The 24,741-nt window shown below is 39.5% G+C and overlaps 1 protein-coding gene across 3 annotated transcripts in view; it reads right to left on the reverse strand.

Annotated features, from left to right (window-relative positions):
• DNAJB6 (DnaJ heat shock protein family (Hsp40) member B6) overlaps window positions 1-24,725 on the reverse strand; it is a 48,325-nt gene extending 23,600 nt beyond the window's left edge. Inside the window, exons 1-9 of one of the 3 annotated variants that reach the window (XM_031615961.2) lie at window positions 24,586-24,692; window positions 20,485-20,584; window positions 16,692-16,800; window positions 15,318-15,427; window positions 12,901-12,960; window positions 12,444-12,554; window positions 4,546-4,677; window positions 3,511-3,652; window positions 2,541-2,611 (exon numbers count right to left, since the gene is read on the reverse strand). In XM_031615961.2, the coding sequence (XP_031471821.1) occupies window positions 2,541-2,611; window positions 3,511-3,652; window positions 4,546-4,677; window positions 12,444-12,554; window positions 12,901-12,960; window positions 15,318-15,427; window positions 16,692-16,756 (691 nt within the window). In that variant the 5' untranslated portion in view covers window positions 16,757-16,800; window positions 20,485-20,584; window positions 24,586-24,692. Of the gene's footprint in view, window positions 1-2,540; window positions 2,612-3,510; window positions 3,653-4,545; window positions 4,678-12,443; window positions 12,555-12,900; window positions 12,961-15,317; window positions 15,428-16,691; window positions 16,801-19,814; window positions 19,837-20,484; window positions 20,585-24,585 lie in introns of those variants that run through there. The other 2 variants (XM_031615960.2, XM_031615963.2) reach the window with 2 other exon arrangements.
• Between the last annotated feature and the right edge of the window lie 16 nt (window positions 24,726-24,741).

Here is a 24,741-nt window from a genome sequence, read left to right on the forward strand (position 1 = left end):
AAGTTGGATCCACAATAAGCATAGGACAAGGATTCATTTCTGTATTAAAAATTAAGCTGGATGTTGTGGAGCTGTATGATTTCAATTAATTGTACATAATGAAACAGGTGGAGACTACTGCATTTTAGTCACGCATACAGTGTCAGTTTTTCAATCCACAATTTACCCTTGAGTGAATGTTTTAAATCTCTCTAAGAACAAATGCAAGCACGTGAGTACAGAACTGCCACTAGCAGCTATGTTACCAGAATTGCCTCATTAACTTGAGCTACGTTAAGTGTTAACCTAAAAAAACGAGAGTAAAATAGAAGGTAAAGTTTGGCTGCTCAACATAAAAACTAATGGGTATCAACAGGAAGGAATTCAAACTCAACTCCAGAACGTCCTAATTTTATTTGAGTTGGTTAATCAATTTTGAAGCTTTTTTTTTTTTAGAACAGTTTACATAACTTAATGGAACATGTCCTATGAATGTAAATTAACATTTTTCAGAACTCAAGACACCACAACAAAGTCAGATTTTGAAATAAATTACTTGTTTAGTTATCATGTGGATCAAGAGGAAACATACAAGGGGAAGGAAAAACAGCATCAATAAGAAAACACTGTTTGTTAAGTTCCAGACTGAGTTTGTGCTTCTACACAAAAAAAAAAAAAAACCAAAAAAATACAACACTGAAGTAACAAGAATTCTCCAGAGAACTTGAAAAAGGACATAACAACTCTAGTCCCAAAATCAAAGTATACATTAATGCCCACTATCAATTTGGTTCTCTGAACTTAACATGAGAAAGAGAAATTTAAGAGCGGCTAACTCTAAATGTGCATTAAATCACAGCAGTTTTTTAGATGGGTGGTATTAGGTGAAAGTTGAACCAGCTGTTTTGCATGACAAATATGAACAAATCTTTGTTGTATTTAATAGTCGATGCATTTGTTAGTACAAAGTAGATGATGTTCAGTAAGAAGGCATTAAATGATCACCTGAAAACACCATGCTGTTTTCCTACACATGAAGCCAGACTACAGAACTTGGTGAAGGCCAGATGTTCAAAGCTTGTGCAAAGACAGAAGCTGCACACCCATGATTTAAGCTGACATTCCCCAGAGCCTGGCAGGTGTTAACATATGCCAATATTTATTTGCATTCTTCCTTCACATTATCAAATCATCTGCCACTGAACTTTGAAAATCTGGTCTTAGCTACAAACTGACACTTTGCCTTACTCAATTAGTTAAAAGGAAAAAAGTATATATATAAAGTATATAGAATGAGAGAGAGAAGGGCACTCAACCATCATTTTTTTGGTTGATGTTAAAATGTCAAAACTAAAGCGAGTTCTTCCATCTAGACATTTTCCTTTCATTTGTCCCTGACAGTTTTGAATAAACCTTCTCCAAATCAACTGTTTGTTCTCAAAATGTGCAAAAAATTTTAGCATTCAGAAACCATTAAAAAAAAAAAGACTGATTTTTTTTGGGCGCTATACATTATTTTTTTGAATTAGCCTCAGATCCTGAAGCCTCAGCAAACTTTGTTTTTAAAATGGAGGGACACACTTTTGGCTCAGAGGAGGGAAAAAAAAAAGATTATAGCAAAAGATGGAGTTAAAAGAGTCAACCTATGAATGCTTCTTAAAAACAAGTGCTTCAAATGCAGTTTTAGAAAAGAAATTAAATATGTTTGCAGTCACACTGAAGCAAACATCTGCAAAGAAAAAAAGGCCCTCATCCTTAAGATGGAAGAAAAAGGTGATGGGGAAAAAAAAAAGCACTGTTTTCCCAAGTTGCCCAAATCACACACAGACACAAGAAGGTTACAAATGCCATTCATGAAAGAATGCACCACAAACATCAGCATTTATTCATTTTGAATTATTATTTTTTTTTTAGCAAATGACAAAAGACCCAGCTTACTGGCTTCACTTTTGTTAACCTTTTGCTTACATTACACATTTAAACATTTGTCAAAACTTACTAAGTTGTCTGCATTCATGCACAACTAGAAAACATCCTTAATTTATTTAAACCAGAAATGCATTACCAGAAATGTATTAACATCGTTCGCTAGTAAACGTTAAAAAAAGAAGTTGAAATTAAAAACCTTATCCTGGAAATGTTAACTTCACAGCAGACTTAAACTACTATTGGCTCACATTTCAAACAAATTGGAAAAAGCAAGATTCATGCTAGTGTTAGTGTACATCTTGCCCTAGCACTACTGAAGGATCATGGTTCACCTTGGATCATATATGTTAAAAAGAAAAGTGCATACAGAAATTTACAACAATTTTAAGGACAAAAAATGGTCCTATTGATGTGGTCCCAACAATTAACTCAAAAGTCTATGACAAATACGAGCTCCGGTGAGCTATTTATACTACTTAAGATTAAGTACGGATATACAGAAAGTTGAGTTCATTTGAAATCTTCAAAAATTGTTCCTGTCAATCCTCAAATGGTGGCTGTTATAGCTTAAAATTTCTGTTAAATGCGTGCGTTGAATTACTTGTTATCCAAGCGCAGCAGCTGCTCCTTACCATTTATTGTTAGTGACCTTAACTGGCCATCTTCTTCAACTTCTACTCTCTCTTGTCCATTCTCAAAAATTCTGTAGGACAGAACACACAGTTACCTATTTTAAAGCACTATCAGCAGTTTGAAAGCCTACACCAGACCTAGCCTTCTAGATAATGAAGTGTAACAGAGCACTGCCTGCTTAACACAACAGTAGTTGGCAAGGTTTCACAATTAACAGTACAGAAGATGTAACCAGTAACCACGTGCATTCCATCAGTGATACTGCTTATTTCCAGAAAGTAATTTTCCTGTTATAAGTTTGAATCCTACAGTTAATTCACAACTAGATTTTAACTAGCATGGCATTCCCCCCTCATGATTAAAATGAAGAAACCACATAGATGAATATAAACTCTGAAAACTGAACTCAGCGAGGAAAACACATCCATATTAAAAATGGAGGAATGGCTTCCCATTCCAAAATGTTATGCAAAAATGATTTTCGTTGGGTATTTCTTTTCCTTAAACGTTTATCTACAGTAATCATATCCAATTACTGGATCAGTAAGTTGAAAGAGTACTGAACATAATGTAGGGTACTCTACATTTTCCCAAATGCAGCAATTTCTCTGCTTTTGCATAGCAGTTGCCTATGGGTATGCTATGTGCAATACCTGAAAACACTTTCATTTTACACATGGGCAGTCCCACAGTAGGTCTTACAAGGCTGAACAATTCTCAGCTACTAGAAGCTTAGACAAAAACACTACCTTCTTCATTTTCAGATGCTATAACTATAAGCAACTCAGCAAAGCCAAGAGTCACAGAACCCAACACCACTTTTTTGCCTTTATTTTTTCAGAAAAATCCAAATTTTCTCACGACCACAACATCAAGAGCAATAATACAAACCAATGTTGTTGCTACGTAAATAGCTATATGCATGTATGTATAACCATATATTTCTATGTAGTTCTGGAAATCTCTTACCTCTTTGTAGTAATTTTTCTGCCGTTAACTATTTTAGTTGAGGTTGATACTGATTTGAAGTTTCCCATCCCACTGCCACCAAATGACGTAGAGGAGAACGAAGTAAGGCCTCCATGCCCCAGAGAACCAAATGAAGTAAAACCTATTGGGGAAAAAGTTAACATGAAAATTACTTGAATAAAGCCATAATTTTGCATGACTGTGGTCTTCAAATTTATCAGCTACTCAAACTACCTCCTAGCTTTAGGATGCCCTTTGATGGCTCCATCAACACAGCATCAGTGACTCATGGCATTAAACACCAGCGTGAATGTAAGATCTCCAGCCTCACTGACTTCTTCCACATGGACACAGTTCCAAATGCAGAGCATTGCCCTCTTTTAAAGAAAAGGCCTGTCAGCTGAATCCAACCATTGTAACATTATATCCCCTAAGGGTAAAACTAATAGCTATAACAAGTCTGATTTTTCATTTTAACAGATACAGTGTGTTGCCCTACATTAGCAGACAACACAAGTTTTGTATTGCTAACATCTCAACTAATACTCAGAATCTTCACACTTGAAACAATGCTGACTACCATAAACTCTCAACAAGCTCTGAGACACAGACCTCACCATTCGAGTTAACTATTCCAGAACTCATTCTAAATAATACCATGAGTTTCAAAACACAATTTTCCCAGGGTGTTTTCCAAAACTTAACTAAACGCAGTCACACCAGTGCTCAAGGACAAATAGAACTAAAACAATTCTCAAGCCACAGAGAAACTGCAACACAGTCTTAGAGGTCTGTTCACTCTTTATCAGCTTTCAAGTAGACCAAATATTGTAATGAAGGTTTTATTTACATTCAGACTTGTCAGAGAGCAGACTACATCAGTCTCCCAAATTTCAGTCTCAAAACATTCCCAAAACATCAGTCTCACAATTTCCTGAATTAGAAGGCAACTTTTAAAAAGTACTTATCTGCTTACTACGCTGAGATCCTTTGTGAACCAAAACTACATTCTTTGTTAAATGCTACCTTATTTACCTGTGTCAAATGAAGGAAAAGGACTTCCAAAAGCAGGGAATCCACCAAAGGCAGAGAAAAATGATCCACCAGCTCTGCTTCTGCTTCCCCTTGGACCTCGTCTGCCCCCAAAGAAGTCCTCAAAAGGATCTTCTACAAAACAAAAGACATTTAAAGAGGTTAATCTCACTGTATTTCATCATTAAGGTTTCTTTGAGTTAAGGAAAAAAAGTTCTAGTTGTAAGGTTCTTCCTTTGAAATGCTTGATTCTACCGAGATAACACATTCACTAAAAAGGCAACTCCCATTGTCCTTTTGGACTAAATTCTGTCTCACATTTAGAATTACAATCATTAAGTAGTTGATTTCCTTATCATTTTAGCCATTTGGTATTAAAACAACAATAAACTTACTGTAAACGCTCTTTCATTTCTCAGCACAGTAAGCAGTAAAAGTTATAACATTAGCATACTTATTTCAGATGCTCACACAGCATAATCGACTGGGGAGCACGATAAAAGAACTGCAAATAAATATCAATTTAACTGTGTCTACTCAGCATTTGTCAGATTTAGAACTCTTCAGATGCATTACTACACAGCAATAAGGAGTAACACTACGGAAAAATTAAAATCTCAATATTTAACAGTGTTTACAACACTGGACATATATACTGCTCACAGCTTGCTGCTGTTCCAGATACTGCAGTCCACCACTATGAGGTCTCTAAAAAGTAACTTCCAGAACATGTGTGTCAATAATTGAAATATAAAAAGCCTGAAGGACTGAACTATGACTCAAATTTCAATTACTCTGTGTGTTTATTTTAGCCCTTGCCACACTAGATACTTTAAACAATTATTCTGGTGCAGATTTAAGTAGTAAATTATGGGACACTGTGCATTCAGACACTATCAAGCAGGAGGAAAAGGTGAAAAACAGAGAGCACCATGGAAAAAACTGTCAAGTGCACACACAACAGTTACATCAGCAGCAGTTATCAATTCCATTCCCATTAGGAGAACAATAGATTCTTTCTAAAGATAGATACTACACACATATATAAAATTATACATAAACAAAAATGTATTAGATAGGCATTTTTTATATGTAAATAGACACCTCTGCAAGAATATCCCTATTTACTTAGAAGCAATCAAGCTTTCCTAAAATACAGATATTACTAGGCTATCTGAAAAGGCTAACACTCTTCAAACAAAGAGCATTAGATTTCAGTCATGTAACACATACTCAATACATACATTCCTTATTTTGAACTCCAAAGTTAAGACCTTCAACTCATCAAAAAGAACTCTACGAGGATGAGTGCTGCACAGTACCAACAATTTTACCAAATTTTTTAAGTGGAGATTCAGTATTAAAAGCTAAATCAGCTTAAGCTCTTCCTGAGAAATGGAGAAACTGGTGACAGCATCAGCAGGGTCACGAAAGCAAGGTAAACTGATGTAACTGTACTACTGTTCTGATGTACTAATTGACAACCAAAAGGTCAGAGATCAACCCACTTCTGGTACCACCACAGAAATCCAAGCTCATGTATGCTACATCACCAAGTTCACTCACTAGTGACATTTCTAAAGCAATCAGTCTGGTAAAAAAAAATTACTACTTATCATGTGGTGCATGCGTGATTCGTTCACAGAAGTGTCACAATGTATTTAAGGCTGAACAAATAAAGCCCCTAAGCTCCAAGAACATATTCCCACCAGGGAAGATAGAAAATGCCAGGAACAAAATAACCCTAGTTTACACAGTTATTGAATAAAAAGGCAGGACCAAACTTTTATCTTACATACACCACCAAGCAATGATAAAGTTTCCTTGTTTCCAGGCTTTTTCACTGTTGTGTTCCTGTGCTATTTTTACCTAAGATAATCTGTTATTATCTTTAAAACACTAGAAGTAATACCAGTTCTTGGGCATAGCAATATGGGAACCTCTAACTACAGTTTGCACGTCCCAAACAAGCACTGTAACCATTCTTTTTAAAACTGTTTTTTTTAAACCACTGCAGTTAATTGTTTTGAAGCCTAATATATTCTTGCTAGGGTGACTCAGAAGTTAGTTATGAAGGTCATTCACTCACGTGTACAAATGATCTATATAATATTACTCTCACTGTTAAGCTTTCTATTTATAGTCCAATTTTTCCTGTTACCTGGAGTTCGAATAGAAACAAAACAACCTGCCATGTAAGCTCTGCATATAAGATCCCCCTGTGCTATCAGCCTATTCCACAAGTGACTCTCCCACATAGCAGCAGCCAGAATGAAGGTTTTATGGGAGATCCCAGAATCCCCCTGAGATCCCCACTGTCAACACAGCTGTAGATGGATTACTGCCTGCTCCTCTCCTAACCTACACTTGGGCATGCTCCATATCAGCCTCTGGCAACCCTACACACCAAAAAAAACAAAATCTGTACTTCACTTCCAGCCTCAGGTGATTCCAGTTTGCAGTTCTGCTAATAATCCTCCAATGTTCCGCCAGTAATTCTCGCCAATAAATGGGATGCTCAAACCACATTGCAACTGATTGCTGAATCCTCAGCAAGACAACTCAGAGACAGGGAGATGGGGAGCTTTTCCAAGGCAACATTCTCTCTTTCCATGACTGTGCTGACAGACATTCAAGCACAGCATGCAGAAAAAATGCCAAAAAGACTGAGGAGTTAAGGCAGCAGGAGGCTTCTGTATGATCATTGGTTGTATCCTCCACCACATACACATTCATACAGCAACCTCGCAACTGCTCAGGCACTGTTTATGCTTTTAGACCATAAATCAGGATGATGAATAGTCCCACTCAGCAGAATAATAACATTTCAGCCTGGTAGGTCTATTTTTATGATTTAGCGGAACCTTTCAATGCATGATAACCTTTCCATATAGACAGCTTTTCCAAAATGGTTCAAATAAAGCTAACACCAAAATATCGGGGTGTTTTGTTTTAATGACTCCTCCTACAATAATAATTTCGGTGCATTTTACAATTTATGATTTTCTTTTTTGATGTCACGTGCTTATCAGAGCAACAAAACTGAGCAGCAAAGAAAAAAAGCCCCCCAAAACCACACAACAACCACAAGTAAAGACTCTTCCAAAAATGGAAAACAACATACTGTGCAATTGACAAACACCATAAAACCAAAATGCTGGACCTTAAGGTACTACTGAATATTGTTTATTTTAATCAGGCTAGTACCAGAAGCTTATGAGATGACAAACTATCATATGCAGCTCCAAAAGAAATGGTCAGCACACTTCTGACATCAAACTTGTGGCACCATGAAAACAGCAAGGATCAGAAGGTGAGAGGTTCAGGAAGACAGGGAGAGCTTTCTACTGGATCAGTGGCATGGGATGAAACAGAGACCTTGGGGAGAAAAGTAAATGCTTATGCAAAGAATTCATGGTAAACTGTTAGGAAAAAATGAAACACAACAAAGGACTCCGGGATTCTTGCTGTTCTTAGGTGGAAAGACTGCAGTTACATAAGCCAAGTTAATATATATATAGGTAGGAAGGAACACAAAACTTCCAGCAACAGAAGACCACACGTTAACAAACCCATCTGAAAATTCTGATGTTAGAAGTAATGTGTTCCTAAAAGAATTTACGCTAATTCAAAAGCAACTGTCCTGTTCATCTGGGTAAATCATTACAGCAGCTCACTGGTGTACAGCAGAACCCTACTTTACCACCTGGAAAATAATTTAACCTCAAAACAAACCAAACACAACCACCACCACTGGAAAGTCTCCTTGCAGCTGAAGATGAAGTGGGTCATGATCCCCTCCTCACCCTTAGTTCTCAGCTGTAACACACAGGATTTTCTCATGTCAGCAGCATGATCCACTTGCAGAATACTAGAAAAGATGAGCTCCATTTTGCTCTCCTGTCCTGCCCACAATCCCAGAATTGTATGACAAGTGGCATTAACTCACTGATCCAAAAGAAAACACTGCATATTTGTACTGTTAGCTTTCTCCTGCATCCATGAGCTAACCTGACCCCGCACTGGCAAGACTGGAGTATTTGAAAGCAAGCAGGCAGGAAAGCACAAAACAGTGGAGGAAGGGAATAAGGAAGGTAACAGCTGACTACCTGCACTCATCCTCAATCCAGTTTTACTTCGTGACTTTCATTAAAATCAACCTACGACATTAGCTCAAACCTTCACCAAAAGTAAAGCTATCACATTTCCTCCTGCAGTCACTTCTACCATGACACTGTCATGGTTGGGGCAATCAGATCACTCACTGCTCAGCCTGATGGAAGTTCCACCACATCAGTTTTTCCCAGTGCATCTGTAAAAGCAACTACACTGCTACAATGAGGGCAGCTGAAACAAGCGCCCAATGATCAGAAGGAGAACAGGGGCATGGTGCCAGCAGTAATGCCATGTTAACCTTCACCACACAGTAAAGCTTATCCCAGTGCAGTGCCATTGCTCACCTTCAAAAAATTGAATAGTCACACTGGTAGCAGGTGTTCTCACATGCTCCAACTGCTTTAGCCAGAGGCTCTGACAGTGTTACAGGTAAGTATGTAAAGGGTCACTGTAGAAACAGGATCACTGCTCAGTCACCACACCTTGGACTACCTGCCCAACCAGTAAACCTTCTTCCCTTTCGTTCACTTCAAGGGAAGCCACATTACTGCCTCTGCCAAAATGTGACAGTGAGGAAAAGCTCAACACCTATACTGCAGATGCAGAAGGATGACACCATAATTGCAATGCACTGGGCAAAGTGAAGAGCTTGGCCCTCACAGAAGGAAGCAGTCGAACTGAACTGTGTTCAGTATTGCAGTCTGCACTGTTTCAGCAAGCAAAGACAGAGCCTGCCATGAACTCTTTATATCAAAGCACACTGTAAGTGACTCTATGGACCATATCAGAATAATCAATGTAATAAAAGCAGGTCAGATAGCATGCTCACGCAAAGGGCTATAGATTTATAACATGTACAATAAAATGAAATTACTGGAGTAGATGTTTCTATCTTATCTCCTATTTGAAAAAGGTCTCAAAGATGCAGATTCACAGAAAATACACATAGAGCTTACGCTATAGTTTTGGAGAGTACCCAAGACACAACAAAGTATACCATCAGAACTTCACAAGCTGCAGAACCTATAGGTATTTCCCAAGGAAATATTTTCATCCTTAATTATAAAGTATGTTATCAGTTGATCTCTTGATGAAGAGATCGGAAGAGCCACAAAGATGCTGTTGCAAACAGTGCTGATTCATCTGTCTAGTGTATTTCACCAGTCTTTTATAACTGCACATTCCGTAAATGAAATGTCAAACAGATGCTTGCCCCACTTACTTATGAAAGCTTACCAGTAGAATTGTCATAGCATTTGAAAAGTCTTTCTAAAGATATATAGCAGTGATTCTGGATTAGCAATTTCCTACATAAAAGAGACTGAGAGCATTACCTTTTAATCCCATCTAAACCATAATTATACAGACACAGATCACTGTGCAAATCATAGAATCATAAAATCACTCAGGTTGGAAATGACCTTAAAGATCATCCAAGTCCAAGGTACGCTCAGGCATACCTTAAAAATGAAGGATTCTTCTACTACCACTGTATGACATGCTTGCCTTGTGCCATGCCCAGCACTTGTCTTCTTAAAGACAAATTTAACCTGCTAGACATCCAAGAGAAAAAATAATTTTGGAGACCAATAAGCTGAACCACCTCAGAGATACACACAATTCACACTACAATACAATACAATACAATTAACTAAAGGTAGGGGAAAGAAGGCATGCCTGGGAACTCCTCTTAGGCCAGTGTGCTATCAAACAGCTCCTCAATGCATCTAGGGGGACATCACTCAAAGATTCGAGTTTTAAGAGACAGAAGAACTTGGAGCGTGGCCTCTTCAACAGCACAAGCTGCTTGGAGCCACTGCATTACTTCCATCTGTGTGATAATGGTGGCAGGGTGAGATGATTCCTGCAATGGAAATGCTTCCTTTGAATCTATAAACTTATTTCTGAAACATGACTGATAATAAGATCCAGACCATTCCATGAATAATTGTTGCACACTTCCATATCAAAGCAATGAATGCACAAAGCTCTGAACTTTATATATACCAAAAGTTGCAAATTTGGGTCAACAAAAAGTTTAATTACAAAGAGGACAACATTGTACAAGACAGCTTTAATTGAAAGCCTCCTCCATTTGCAGCTTTAGTAATCTGACTAACAAATTTACTTTGCCTTAGACTATCTAATCATCATAATTATCACAAGATGTGATTACACATGGATTAAAACCATGATCTTACTCTCATGCCTCAGCAAGACTGTATCTAAATATAAAAAAAAAAAGCTTTTGAATTTGAACTTGCCATTTCTAGGTAACTTATCCAGAAATTTCTCTCTCATCTTCCCTTGGCTCCAACTACTCAAGTCACTTTTCTATGCTTGTGATAAAAAGCTCCATGAAGCTATGCCATTTTTGAAACAATGTCGTAAAACACATTCCGTATAAAATACGTTTTGCACAGTTTTCCAGGTGAAGACTCTTTAGACTTAGAGTAACTCACCACACTTCTCCAGAAATTCACCTACTGTTTATGTACCCCGTATTGCAGAAGTCAACTTGCAGTAATTTTCTGTTGTATAACAGAACCAAACTGCATAACATAGAGCTATCCAGTTGAGTTTCTCCTTGACAAAAATGTCTGCCCAGTTAGCCATGTAACAAAGTTACATTTTTACTGTTGGAAATCAAAGGTACAATCAGAGTTTTGAATCTCAGAAGGTACACTGACAAAACAAGCTAACACACGCCAGAGCTGCCAAGTTCATTATCTATGTAGAATGAGACAGACTTCTCTCAGCCACCAAAGTCCAGAGAGGACACCCATCTGGAGCAGCTCAACACATGTGACCACGGAGGAAAGCACTATTCCTTGCAGGATTTATTTGCCTGGACGCACAGGTATCTAATGCTGTTTGACATGCTCTGAAGCATCCTGCCTAGCTCCTAATAACTGAAGGGTAGTGGTCTGCTCTAGCACCTGGGTTTTATTTTCTAGCCCATACAGAAATTATAGACTCTATACTGAACATAGGATCTGATCTCCTTTATAGGTCACAACTTACGCAGCAGAACATATGCTGAGATGCTGAATTAGAATTCTACCACTTCTGAGAAAATCCTCATACATTTGACTAAGTAAAATCACAATGGCAAACGAGCATCAGCACTATGGTAAGATCAGTTTAACAGTTTTGTCACACATTGCTTCCTTTACCTAAACTAAGCACAGACTTCAAGAGATACCTAGATTATCTAGATACCTGTAGATATCTGTACCTACAGAGGCTCCACCCCCCAAACAAACAAGTGACATAAAACCTGGAGGATTCTCTAGCTGATGTACGCAGCTGTTTTTATCTTGATACCAGAAAATCATTTGTGGTATACCAATTCATTCTTGGAGACATGCTGTAACAGTTTAAAGCAACCTAGTCAGTCCAGAATCTCTCTCTCCAAATTACATTAAATATTTACAGACCAAGAGGTCAAATTCAGCAGACAAAGTCCACAGAGAATATTCCAGTGTATACTTCTTCTGTCCAATGTTATTTCCTTCCAATCTACAGAGACAAAGCTGCCACAAATTTAAGGTTTTTTTTAAGCCACGCCTTCTGATAAACATGCGCAGGTAATCCAAACTTACCATGTGCTATCACATCAACTGACAAAAAAATACTGTTACAGACATTTTAATATAAAATTGTTTACTACCCATTTTCAGAGCTACTTCTCATAGAGCTATTTTAGCTAACTATGTTCTATAGGATTGAAATGAATCAGCCACAGCAAAGATGGACATAACTGAAACAAGTAGATTACTTACCGAAGAACTCAAATGAAAAAGGGTCCCTTCCACCAAAAAACTCCCTAAAGACATCATTTGGGTTACGGAATGTAAATCCAAATTCAAATGGATTATCATGGTGACTTCCACCTGCAAAAAACAAGTTGAAAAAACAAGTTGAAAAAATCCTCACACACTAGCGCTACCATAAAGTTCAAGCCAATGCAACTTCTCAGGCATTTAAAAAGAAGTATATACTAAAATTCCTATTATTTCTATCATCCTCTCAGGTATCCCACAAAGTAAATACACTTAATTCCTAATTGATATTAATTCAATTAATTCTATTTTCTTTTTCCAGATATCAGCAGACAAATCATAAAACATAATAATCATAATATACTGTCTTAGTATAGGCAATCCTAGACTCTTCTTTAAAAAAGCAGCAGAAAATGGCTTTCCAGCGGAACAAAAGAACTGCCAATTGACAACATACCTCCACCTCCATTTATTAAGCCTTCTTTTCCAAATCTGTCATAGATGTCACGTTTTTTAGCTACAAGAAAAGTTGTACATCGTATCAGTAATTAAACATAATAACTTGTTAAAATAATAATAATAATAATTAAAAAACACTTAACTGGTCTTTTCAGCTAAACTTCTTCTCAAAGCTAGTTTATTTAAGAAAGTTCTGACAAGAAACCAGTAAAAATTTTTGTTGAGGGCTACCAAAGCAGTTTAGGTTCAGAAAAAGCAGACAAGTCATTACACTTACTACCACGTAGATATAGAATCCTAGGGCCCCTTGTATTAGAAAAAAAAAATACTGTCATGTATGACAAACATCAAAAGGATACATGTCCTTATACAGTCATGGAAAACTTTTGGTTGAAAAGCTCTGGGATTCAACCCTCTATGTTGGTTGAAACTTGGCTAGATAAAGCCCAGGTCACCTCTCTTCAAAAAAGAAGATTCCACAGGCTCTCTTGACAAACTGTTTTTTGTGCTGAAGGATTTTCATTGTAACATTTTGTTCTCTTTATTCAACTGGAACACCCCTTGTTGCAGATCTTTGCCTTTTATTGTGCAAGACCAAGTTCACTGTGAGAAAGTGGTAAGAAACGAAGAACAGAATTTTGTGTGACTATAAACTCCATCAATAGCCACTCTATTTTAATAAGGAGACCAGAAAGTTGTTTAAAAAAAAAATCCATGAAAGGATTGGACTCAAACTGCTTGCTCTCTGTTGTTTTAGCAGACATGGAATGCTCTTCATTTCATGCAGACCAGCACTCCAGTATCCACAAGTACTGGAGAGAAAGCAAATTAATTCCACATTACTACAGAAGATCAGCCTGCACTGCTGGCACTGGAGGCAAATCTGAGAGTATTTTGCTGATACTCCCTAGAAATATCAGTCAGGACATGTGATTTTAGATTCTTCATGTTAACGTCTTATTCCCACTGTAAGATTTTCACTGGAAGACATTTTTGAAATTCAAATAGCATAACTGAAAGAAAATGCTGTTACCTCAAACAGCTACTGAAAAACAAAATACTTCCTCGTGGCTACAGAAATCCAATTTTACATAGTGGTTATCATTTAGAAACGATGCAACCTTGCAATAGGTACACATATACACGCACACAGAACAAAGCCTAGTTCAGTACCTTTGGTATTGCCTTTTTAGAACACAACTGAAGGAAGTTAACCTACGTCCATCAATTAAAAATGGACACAGAACTGTCCGAAGCAGCAGAAAACAGTTAAGACCCGAAAGCTCAACAAGCCTGAAGTTCACCTTGAAAAAAATTTAATGTTCTTGAAACTTGAAGACAAGCATGCCCTATGATCAGACCATTTCAACATCCTTTGCATTTGTAATCCCTTACACAGCTACCTTCCTTGCAAAAATGTCTTCATTCACGCCTGTAATGGTGTGAGAAACTTTATTAAGTTTGCAGGACAGCTGACTGCCCCTCAACCATTGGGCTCAGGATTTAGTGACTGTTAAGATCCCAGTAACTTTGGTTTGGTATACATCCAAGAACAGGAAATATTTTCAGAAAATATTTTTCAGAAAGCGTTCTAAAATTCCAGGAATGTATTGTTTCCAAAGAATCTAAAGATCTATATGCCACCCAGACCAGTATCCTACTTTCATCTTACTCAGAGTTTACTTAAGAAGGTGAAGCTACTCTAGAAGATGAAAGTTCATAAATTCAGTTTTATTTCCACCATGCCAATTAAGAATCAAAATCAGATCGAAGACACAGGGTGTACAAGACAGCTAAACCAGGCCAACTTCTGAAAGGTAATCTAGATCCTGCTGCTACTTTAAATAGAGCTTTCCCACTCACTCACTGGTTCCAGGTGAAATCAAGGACACTTTAGAAATAGAATACAGACAGCTGCAGTCAATTACAGAGGAAAATAATCAAAATTGCTTAAATCACTTCATTATGATTCAGACTGCTTCTGCCAAGACATTTGCAAAAGTTAATGCTGCTTTTCAAGCAAAAAGACACAGGTGAACTAGAAAGTGAATTCCTCCACCACACAGGTCAGGCTAAGCAACTGATTTCAATTAACACTTCCCCTGTATTTATGGTAATATTGGTTTGACCTCCTCAGACAGAAGTGGATCTTAGCTTCCAAAAGGAAATTGTCTCTGTTACTCATCCAAAAAGATACTGAATTTTTGGTTTCAAAAATTTCTGCTCATTCTGTCTTACCTGCAAGCTTCCCCCCCCCCCCATCCCTTCCTTTTGCACACAAAGTAGTCTAGTTGCATGGAAAGATATGGTTAAAATACCCCTTTAAAAGCACCATGAATTTTTCTCCTCAGCATTTTCAGTCTTAAACTGACTATCTAGAGAGCTGCATTGCAAAAGCCCATTTAAAATACCTACCATCTGACAGAACTTCATAGGCCTCGGCTACTTGTTTAAATTGCTGCTCTGCTTCTTCTTTATTTTCTGGATTCTTATCAGGGTGCCATTTTAATGCCAATTTACGGTACCTAATTGGAAGGAAATAAGAGGATATTTTACATTGAAATGAAGAAATATGCTATAAGCATAGACTAGATATCAGGAATTCTACACTGTGAGGATGATGAGACACTGGAATAGGTTGCTCAAGGAGGCTGTGAAGGCCTCTCTGGAGGCATTCAAGGCCAGGCTGGATGGGGCTGTGAGCAACCTGGTCAAGAAGGAGGTGTCCCTGCCTATAGCAGAGGGTTGGAACCACGTGATTTTAAGGGTCCATTCCAAACCAAACCATTCTGTGATTCTAAACACAAAATGTGTCGAACAAGTTTTCAGGGACTAAAGTACTTATAGAGTTCCCAGTACCTTATATCTTGCCTCTAGAACAGCATCAACAGATCTTGCAGGTATACAAAGAACTGTCTACCCAGATTTGCTTAAAAAAAAAAAAAATTTAAAAACTGGGAGTTCTTCAGATATTTTTAGATTTGGTATTCCTGAGTTTCTGACACAAGGCAGGGGTGGCAAGGCATTCTGTAACATTTCTGCTATACCGTTCTTCTTAAATGCTCCATATTCCAACTACACTAAACCAAAACAAACTACTGTAAACATCAACAGTACTCTTCTGATCCAGACAGAGATGATAAAGCTTCAGGAGCACCTTAGTAACTAACTGTGGTAGTATCTCACATCAGAGGCACGTTTGATGGCTAACTCGTACACAATCCCTATGCTCAAAAGGGATGTTTTAGGCTAAGTGTTCAAAACTACTTAGAGGAGCAAAGCTAAACTTGTGCAAATGTTGATTCGTAGCATTTCACACACTCATGCAGCATTACAGTTCAAATTCTGAGTTGACACAGATTTTCTTGTGCAAATTCCTGCACATACAAGGGACAAAAAAAGTAAAGTGTCACGCACTAGTGCAATTTGATTAATTGTAAAGCAGGGCACCCAGAAGAAGGCAAGATAAACACAGAATTTCTACGTCACTCAAAACTGTGTCTTAATGTCAAACGTTTTTGGTATACTAGGAACATGCACTATGGGAACGTCTCCTTCCAATAGTTTGCTGTTAAGTAAACAGTAACTTTTAGGGGAAAACAAAAGGCAGTATGCCAAATACTCGTTAATAACTTAGAAATCTAAGCACCTCTGCAAAAGGAGGGGAAGATGGGTTGCAGTTCAGCCATGGAATATTACCTCAGATGATGACTATTCACCCAGGCATTGAAAACAAAGAGGATATATTTGCTCCTTAAAATATCCCATATATATCACAGTGATACTTACGCTTTTTTAATATCTTCTGCTGAGGCATGCTTCTGCACTCCCAGAACTTCATAATAATCCACCATGTTTCAGCAGTTGTCTTGTTAACAACAGGTGGGTCTTTCAAATCCTGCAACAACAAGAGCTTGTAAATGAAGTCTGTATGGTAATGCTGCATCATTTTTAAAAAGATCAAGGCAGAACTTACTATGTGCTACCACCAAAGCTGATCTAGCAGGTGACTGCTTTTACACAGCCAAATGTTCCAAAAATACACACACACACAGACACACACACACTAAAGATTCACTTATTTTACGTTGACACATGAGCCAATTACTTTGATTCTAATTTGGATTCATGTTCTTTAATTTCACTGAAACACAGTGAAAAGAGATTAAGGAAAGCAGCAGGTTCCTGAAATAAATTAGACAGAAAAGCTGGTTTTAATCACTACAGAAAGAAGGAATTGTACTGTATGCCATCATTTTTATATTCACATGAATAACTTCTGAATGGAAAAGCAGCCACACACCATATTACTTTATGGCACCTAGGTGATATCTTAAGCACATGAGTGTAAGCAGACAGCAATGTTCTTTCACGGCACTTTTTAGTAGCCTTTCTTGTATTCAAATCTTGACAGACAAATCACACGTTGCCAAAGCTGCTGAATGCCATTTACTGATTACCAACAGCCAGAAAAGACCACTGAATTGAAGGCTAACCAACCAACTCAAATAAGTAAGCTGTTTGTATTCCTTAGAATGAGAGAATAAAGTTTTCACAGGAACAAAAATAAACTGAAACCACTTTTTTTCCCCCTTCGAGTCACTCTGTGTGTCCTCTTACAGTCCAGGTAGTTTCCTTTTTACATTTACAGAAGTGCTGTAAGAATCAAACACAACACTCTGAAATAAATTTACTCTACTGATACTACATGCATCTTTCAATACCCTAAGATACAAACATTGAAGTGAGACCTCCTTTTACAGTAATTAGATACTTCTTCAAAATAACATTGCTGTTGTAGGTTAAAGCCAAATGAACTTACAAAGGTGGGGATGTGGTTACATACACAACTCCTCAAATGGCAGGTTCTTGCTTAAACTGGCGCTGCCATGCACTTCCCACCCCACTACCAACATAAACAAACACACAGGAAAAAAATACGTGCTTTTTGCAATCTAGTTAGCCAGAGTTCCACAGACACTGAAAACATTAAAGTGCAGCAGGTAAGGAGACCTCTAATTGACACTGCCCTTTGATGAAACCTCCACGCTGAAACAAACAGTATGGGTGTAGTTAATAACGCAACCAACACTAAGAAGGGATGCTGGAAGACACGCAGTAAAATGAACATCAAGAATGCCAAAACACATATAATAAGAGCAAGCTTCAATATGTAAACAGGTTACAAAAAATAACCCAGAATACTCAACTAACAACCAGCCTAGCAAGATTTGCTGTTTCCCAAACAAATGCGAAAGATGCGAAACTCTTGGAATGAATCCAGAGGAGGGCCACTAAGATGACCAGAGAGCTGGAGCATCTCTCCTGTGAGGAACGGTTGAGGGAACTGGACTTGTTTACCTTGGAGAAGAGAAGGCTCCAGGGAGACCTCATTGTGGCCTTCCAAAACTTGAAGGGAGCGTATAAACAGGAGGGGGAACAGCTGTTCACAAGGGCAGATAGTGATAGAACAAGGGGGAATGGTCTTAAACTGAGACAGGGGAGGTTTAGGTTAGATATTAGGAGGAAGTTTTTCACACAGAGGGTGGTGATGCACTGGAACAGATTGCCCAAGGAGGGTGTGGATGCCCCATCCCTGCAGGCATTCAAGGCCAGGCTGGATGTGGCTCTGAACAGCCTGGTCTGGTGACTGGCGACCTTGCACATAGCAGGGGGTTGGAACTGGATGATCATTGTGGTCCTTTTCAACCCAGGCCATTCTATGATTCTATGAAATGACCAGAACAGCCCTACCATCACACAGATGAGGAGCACAGTTAGCAGGGGTTAAGTACATTATCTAATCTTGGAGCCAATCATCATGAGCAACAGTATATGTAGAACACACACGTTGTAGAAAGAATCCAAAGGAAAAAAAATCCTGTGTTTGCATGTTGCATCTCCTGTGGATGTGGTATTGCTCAGTTTTCACTTGCCACCAATGCGATACACGCAGTTCAGACACGCAAGCAGCTTTCTGAAGAAAACAAACTGCTCGCATTCTCTCACTCAATCATTCAGGCAACAGAAAGAGTTCATCTACAATTAATCAACATTTCTATCTGCAAGTTACCATAAAGCATAAACTGCACTGCTACAATTTCAGGCATCAACGGAATGTTTTCTTGTGTCTGAGAAAGTTTTAACAATATTTACATAAGGAAAACTCATCTGAAGCTTTTTCTACCATCCAACTTAGGCAAAACATACTAAGCCACAGAACAGATAGCATCAGCTAACGTTCTGCCCCTTAAAAATACAGATTTCTGCACAGCACCCAGTAAGCAGGGGAAAAAACCTCACAAACTAGAAACCTGCCTACAATACAGGAAAATAAAAGATTTAAAATATTTACTCGGAAAAACAACCACCATCAACTTGCAACAAAAGAGAAAACACTTATGATTGATAGTTTAAAAGCAATAGTAACGTGCCTGGTTAAAATGCCCCAACAATTCCAAGAAACAAACCAGCTACCCCCCCTGCAAAGCAAAATCCAGAACTACTCAGCTATCCTTATCAACATGACATAAAGATCTTTTCCCAGTCTCAAACACATCAAAGATTTGTCCTCAAATGCACGAGCAACTCTTATTAATTAGGCACTCGTGAGTCTTTTTCCTTCCACGAGGATTCCAGACCACATTAATTAACTGCCACTTCCAACCACAGCAAACCTTCAAAGCCTCAAAAGAAAAATCAAGCAAAAATATTCCAAATAGAAACTTCTCATAACCTTTGTTTTTTACTTGCATAAATCTACAGCTGCTCGTATGCGTCACTGCACTGTGTTTACAGGATTCTATCAGCTATTCCAACTCCTCATGAGCATGAACAAACCCAACTGCCAAACATTCCTGTGAAATAAAAGTTTTCATAGATTTCTCAGATCTCACAGAAGTTCTGGCTTACCAAGAAGCACAGCACTCAACACTGATACAAAGCAACCAACATGCTGAGGCTTGAGACCTTCCTCTCACAGTAAAGCCCGAAGCTGTATCAGTTCAGAATGATCTTGAAATGCGTCTTGTAGTCTCTCTATGCAGTGAAGTCCTCAGCTACAGAGAAGGCATGAGTATATTTACAAAAGATACATAGAGATCTAGAGATCTTCTGTAAGATCAGATGACAAGGAAGAGGTAATTTATCAGACACACAGCCTTCCACAATGACAAAGCAGCAGCCCAAACTAAACACAGAGTAGAGGAAGGCACCTAAATGAGAAGTTATTAAATCGTCCAGGAGTGAATTTAGACAACAAGGGCCATGTGACCTTTGCAGTCAGAAAGTTATCTATTTCTGGCCATGAAGCAATGGTACAGCAAGAACAGTCCTCAAAGATTCCAGAACAGCTCGAGCTTAGTGACTTGTTCAGTCACCTGGGTAGAGGGACATCAGGTTCCAAATTCCCTGATTCACACAATTTACCCAAGAAGCTGGTATCGACACCCTATGAGATGCCCAGCCAACCAACCCCTCCTACCTGTCTGCTTTCCACATGTGAATCATTACATCCAGAAAGTAACACAGGAGAACACCCTCTTTCAAACCCCAGCTCAGCTCCAGCTTGGGTCTGACCTACCAGCAGCAACTGAGCAATTCACAGATGTCTCCGGTATGTCAGCAGATGATGCACACGCAGTAGGTGACACACATGCTCTAGGATCTTTGAGAATTACAACCTGTGATTATGAAAATAAGATTTCTCACATTCCAAGAGTTCTTATTAGAAAGCAGTGTGTCAGACCTGATGAGTTTTTATACTCCTTCAAAGAACGACAAACACTCCAAGCAGCATTAGCACTGCTGGATCCAGGGCCATGGATAAGATGGCATGCAACAAACACTCAAGTCTTCTAGTATCTTTTAAACTGATTTTTATATAGCTAGAATACCTTAATTAGCTCTTATTATTTACAGTCCAGTAAACATAGAGGCATACCCTAATATTTCCAGGCTGAACACAACAACCTCAGGATGAAATTCAGTCACGTCAATTGCTCATCGCCTACAGATTTCAAATATAATCCCTGGATTGTAATGACTTGCCTACTCTATCTTTCCAAGCAAATCTTCTAGAAGAAAGGTTAAAAAAAAAAAGTCATCATAAAGCACTAGCTGCCATAAAAAACAGCACAGAAACCCCACTCATACAACAACCAAGGAGATTTCACCCAGCACAACACACTAAGCTATAAGCAAAACCTCTGCACTTTTAACTTCCACTGACCCCAGCTCAGAAAAGCTACCTTAGAGTTTCATCTCGCAGGCTCCACAAACTGGTTTCTTTCATGAAAAATGTAAATACACAGCATAATTGAAGTAAGCAAAATGTACTTAAATAACAACGTTTATCCTCATCACGTTACACTGCCAAGCATCCCCGAGAGATGAATCTAACCAAATCAACATTCCAAAATGCTTACTTTAATCCTATGCTTACAACAAACATCCTGTCTCCATGTTAGAAAACAGTTGTCCTGAAGTCGTTTTCTGAGTCCAGTTTTACTTAAGACAGACTTCCACAGATTCACACTATATTTTAAGACAAAACAAGTTCTCCTAATCAAACAAAATTTTTGGCACGCAGGTTTTAATGGAAGCTCTTCTATAAAGTAGCTACAAATGGCCTCAGCCTTATTATTTGAGCCACAAACTCCTTCAGTATAGGATTACCCACAACAGAACTGAGAAGGGCAGGCAGGGCATACAGGTCAGTACAAAACAAACTGGATATCCAGAAAAAAGACATTCATATGCATGAACGTAGTTAAATAAACAAACAGTCCAAACTTAAGAGAAATCCAACATCCATTGAAATATACCATTTCATTCAAAGGCACATAAGTTCAACCTACTAACATCATCAACTAGAATCACAGAACTGTTTGAGTTGGAAGGGACCCTTAAAAGCCATTTGGTCCAACTCCCCCGCAGTGAACAGGGAAACCCACAGCTCCATCAGGTGCTCAGAGCCCCATCCAACCTGACCTTGGGTGTCTCCAGGGATGGGGCATCCACCACATCTCTGGGCAACATGTCCCAAGGCCTTTCCCTTCTCACTGCAGAAGAGTTTTTCTTTATATTCAACCTAAACCTACCATCTTTTAATTTGTAACCATTTTCCCTTATCCTGTCACCACAGACCCTGCCGAAGAGTCTACCTTCTCTCTTACAGCCCCTTTAGATACCAACAGGCCGCTCTCAGGTCTCCCCACAGCTCTCTCTCCTCCAAGCTGCACAGCCCCAGCTCTCTCAGCCTGTCCATGCAGGAGAGGTGTTCCATCCGTTGGGTCTTCCTCTTGGTATGCTCCAAAAGGTCCATGTCTCTCCCGTACTGAGGACTCCACAGTACTTTCAATTTAAATCTATGCTGAAATAAATGATCATCCTAAGAACTAACAAGTTCTGACAAACTTAAGTAGCTTTTCATTGATCTTTCCCTTCTGTTAATAAATTGATTAACATTATGGCCAAAGGAAAAGCTACTGATAGAAAATGTTCTGTTCAAAGCACCACAATTTCTAAGGCATGGAAGGTCTACTCCACACTGACAGCCCTGTGTATTGACATGGGTGAGATGTGCCAGCAGCACAAGAGCAGAATGCCAACACGCATGGCTGCATCACTGCCCAACCTCATGGGACATTTCAGTCAATGCCAGACCAAACGCAGTGCCTGCGGCCTCACATGGACACACAAACATCACTCTGATCTGGCACAACCTCACCTCAAATGTGTCAAACAGACGTCAGAGTTCTGAAAAATTTTACAGTTAAAAATATATATCTCCACAGCTAAGTAGAAACACTACTAGGAACTGATAGGCCCTTCATACTGAAATGAGCGTTTAACATTAAGTTTCTCCCCAATATCCCATCAAAAAGACAACTTGTTTATTTTCCAGAAGATAAGCCTCACATGGTTTCTCCTAAAATCCAGCCAAATTGTGTTAGCAAAACACCTCAATCCAGCAGAGTAAGAAGAAAATAGCAGAGAAAAGCCTTTCAGGTAAGAATGTAGTACAGACAAAGCACAAGTACTGAAAGAGACAAATCTGACAGAGCAGCTTCTAGGTAGAAAAATTATTACTAAAAGCACATTTTAAATACCATTACTAGTCAAAGCAGCAATACATATTTCTCCTCCAGTGTTTGGGTTATTAAAGAAAATTTAATCTGAATTTGACTTGCATCTCCAAGAGACTCCTGCTCTCCACTGAACAGCAGCACAAGAGACAAGAGTAGAAAGGACAGTTACACAAGCACTATGCACTATTTCAGCATTTACTTCTAGTTTTAAACAACTGAAAAGAAACACGTAAGAAAGGCAGAGACAAGACTGGTAAATACATTTACTCGTTCAACCAAACAAATCTTCTCTGACAATATAATCCAGCAAACTAAACGGTATTTTAACAACTAAGCTCTCGATCATCAGCCGAGCATAATTCCTAACAGAAGTACAACCATCTCCAAAGGGTAAACAAAAATCAAGGTCAGCACGCAGTGGGAAGAACAGCCTTGGAGGACCAAGGGACAGAGCCTGCTGTGAGCAGCTGGGCTGACACCGTGCCAACACCTTGTTCTTCACATGCTGACACTTCACCTCATAAAAACATTGAGACCCGACCACTGGCTACGCCACATCAAAAGCGTTCCTGTCATTTTAAATTTAACTTCAGTGATATTACCTTGTTCGGATTGGAACCAGCCAATCAATTTACTGTTATCAAAACTTTAAAAGGAATCTCCCCCAACGTTTTGATGAAGCTTTTCTACTATCTTCTGTGGGCTGAAGTACGTTGCACTGGTTTTCAGTAGCCACCCAGAGTGCTGACAAGCTGCAACACAGCATAAACTCTTGCAATAAACAGAAATACTGACCATAAATAACTTCACTTCCCAACCCAGCAGTCATACAGAAAGGTAGCAGACACTGACCATGACAACAACAACCAGCCTTACACTGGGCTTTCAGCTTAGCTTGGAACCTGGCAACACCTGGCCTCAAAACGCTGCTGCCTTCACCCACAACACCGAGTTCTGACCCTGCTCTCAGTTACTAAATGGAAAATGGAACTCAATTCCCATCAGAAAAAAATAAAAGATTAAAAAAAAAAAAATAGAAAATGGCACGTTTAGTTTACAAGTATACCAAAATAACTCGATGAACAAAGGAAGCCGAAGCGAAGGGCCTGTTCAATAGCTGCAGAGCCCTATCGGAGCACACACTCCTCGCTTTCTGCAGCCGAAACCAGCCCAGCAGAAACGGAAGCGTGGATTTTCCCCGCCTAAGCCTCCTCCGCTCTCGGTACGCACGAGGCACGGCCGATGTGGCACAGCCCGGCCCGGCGATCCCACGGCTCCCTGCGCGCTGCGGGCTGAGCCCAGAGCAGCCCCTACGCACACTCCCTCTCTCCTTCCTGCCCGCCCGCCCGCAACTCCCCGCCGCCTGCTTCGGCCCAGCGGAGCCGCCGACAGAACGGCGGCAGAGCCCTCAGCGCAGCGCCCAGCATGGCGGCACGGCGCCTCCGACAGCAGCGCTCGGGGCCCGGGCCCACAGCGCTGCCGCTAAGAGCCGCGGCCCGGCCCAGACATCGGCTCCCCCTACCGCTCGCTCGCTCTCCCCTTCCCCCGCTGGGACCAAGCGACGCCCGCCAGAGGCCCGACCCCACGCTCACCCGCTGCGGTGCCTGCGCAGCGCGGCCGCGACCTCCCCGCCAGCAGCCCAGGACAACGGCAACAGCGGCGGCTTCCTCAGCCGCAAACAGGAAATGGCGTCACGAGCGTCGTCACTTCCGCCAGGCTGTTTCCGGAAGTTTCTCGAACGACGCACG

Source organism: Phasianus colchicus, chromosome 6 (assembly GCF_987193195.1).
Source record: "Phasianus colchicus chromosome 6, bPhaCol1.hap1.1, whole genome shotgun sequence".
NCBI classification, from domain to species: domain Eukaryota; kingdom Metazoa; phylum Chordata; class Aves; order Galliformes; family Phasianidae; genus Phasianus; species Phasianus colchicus.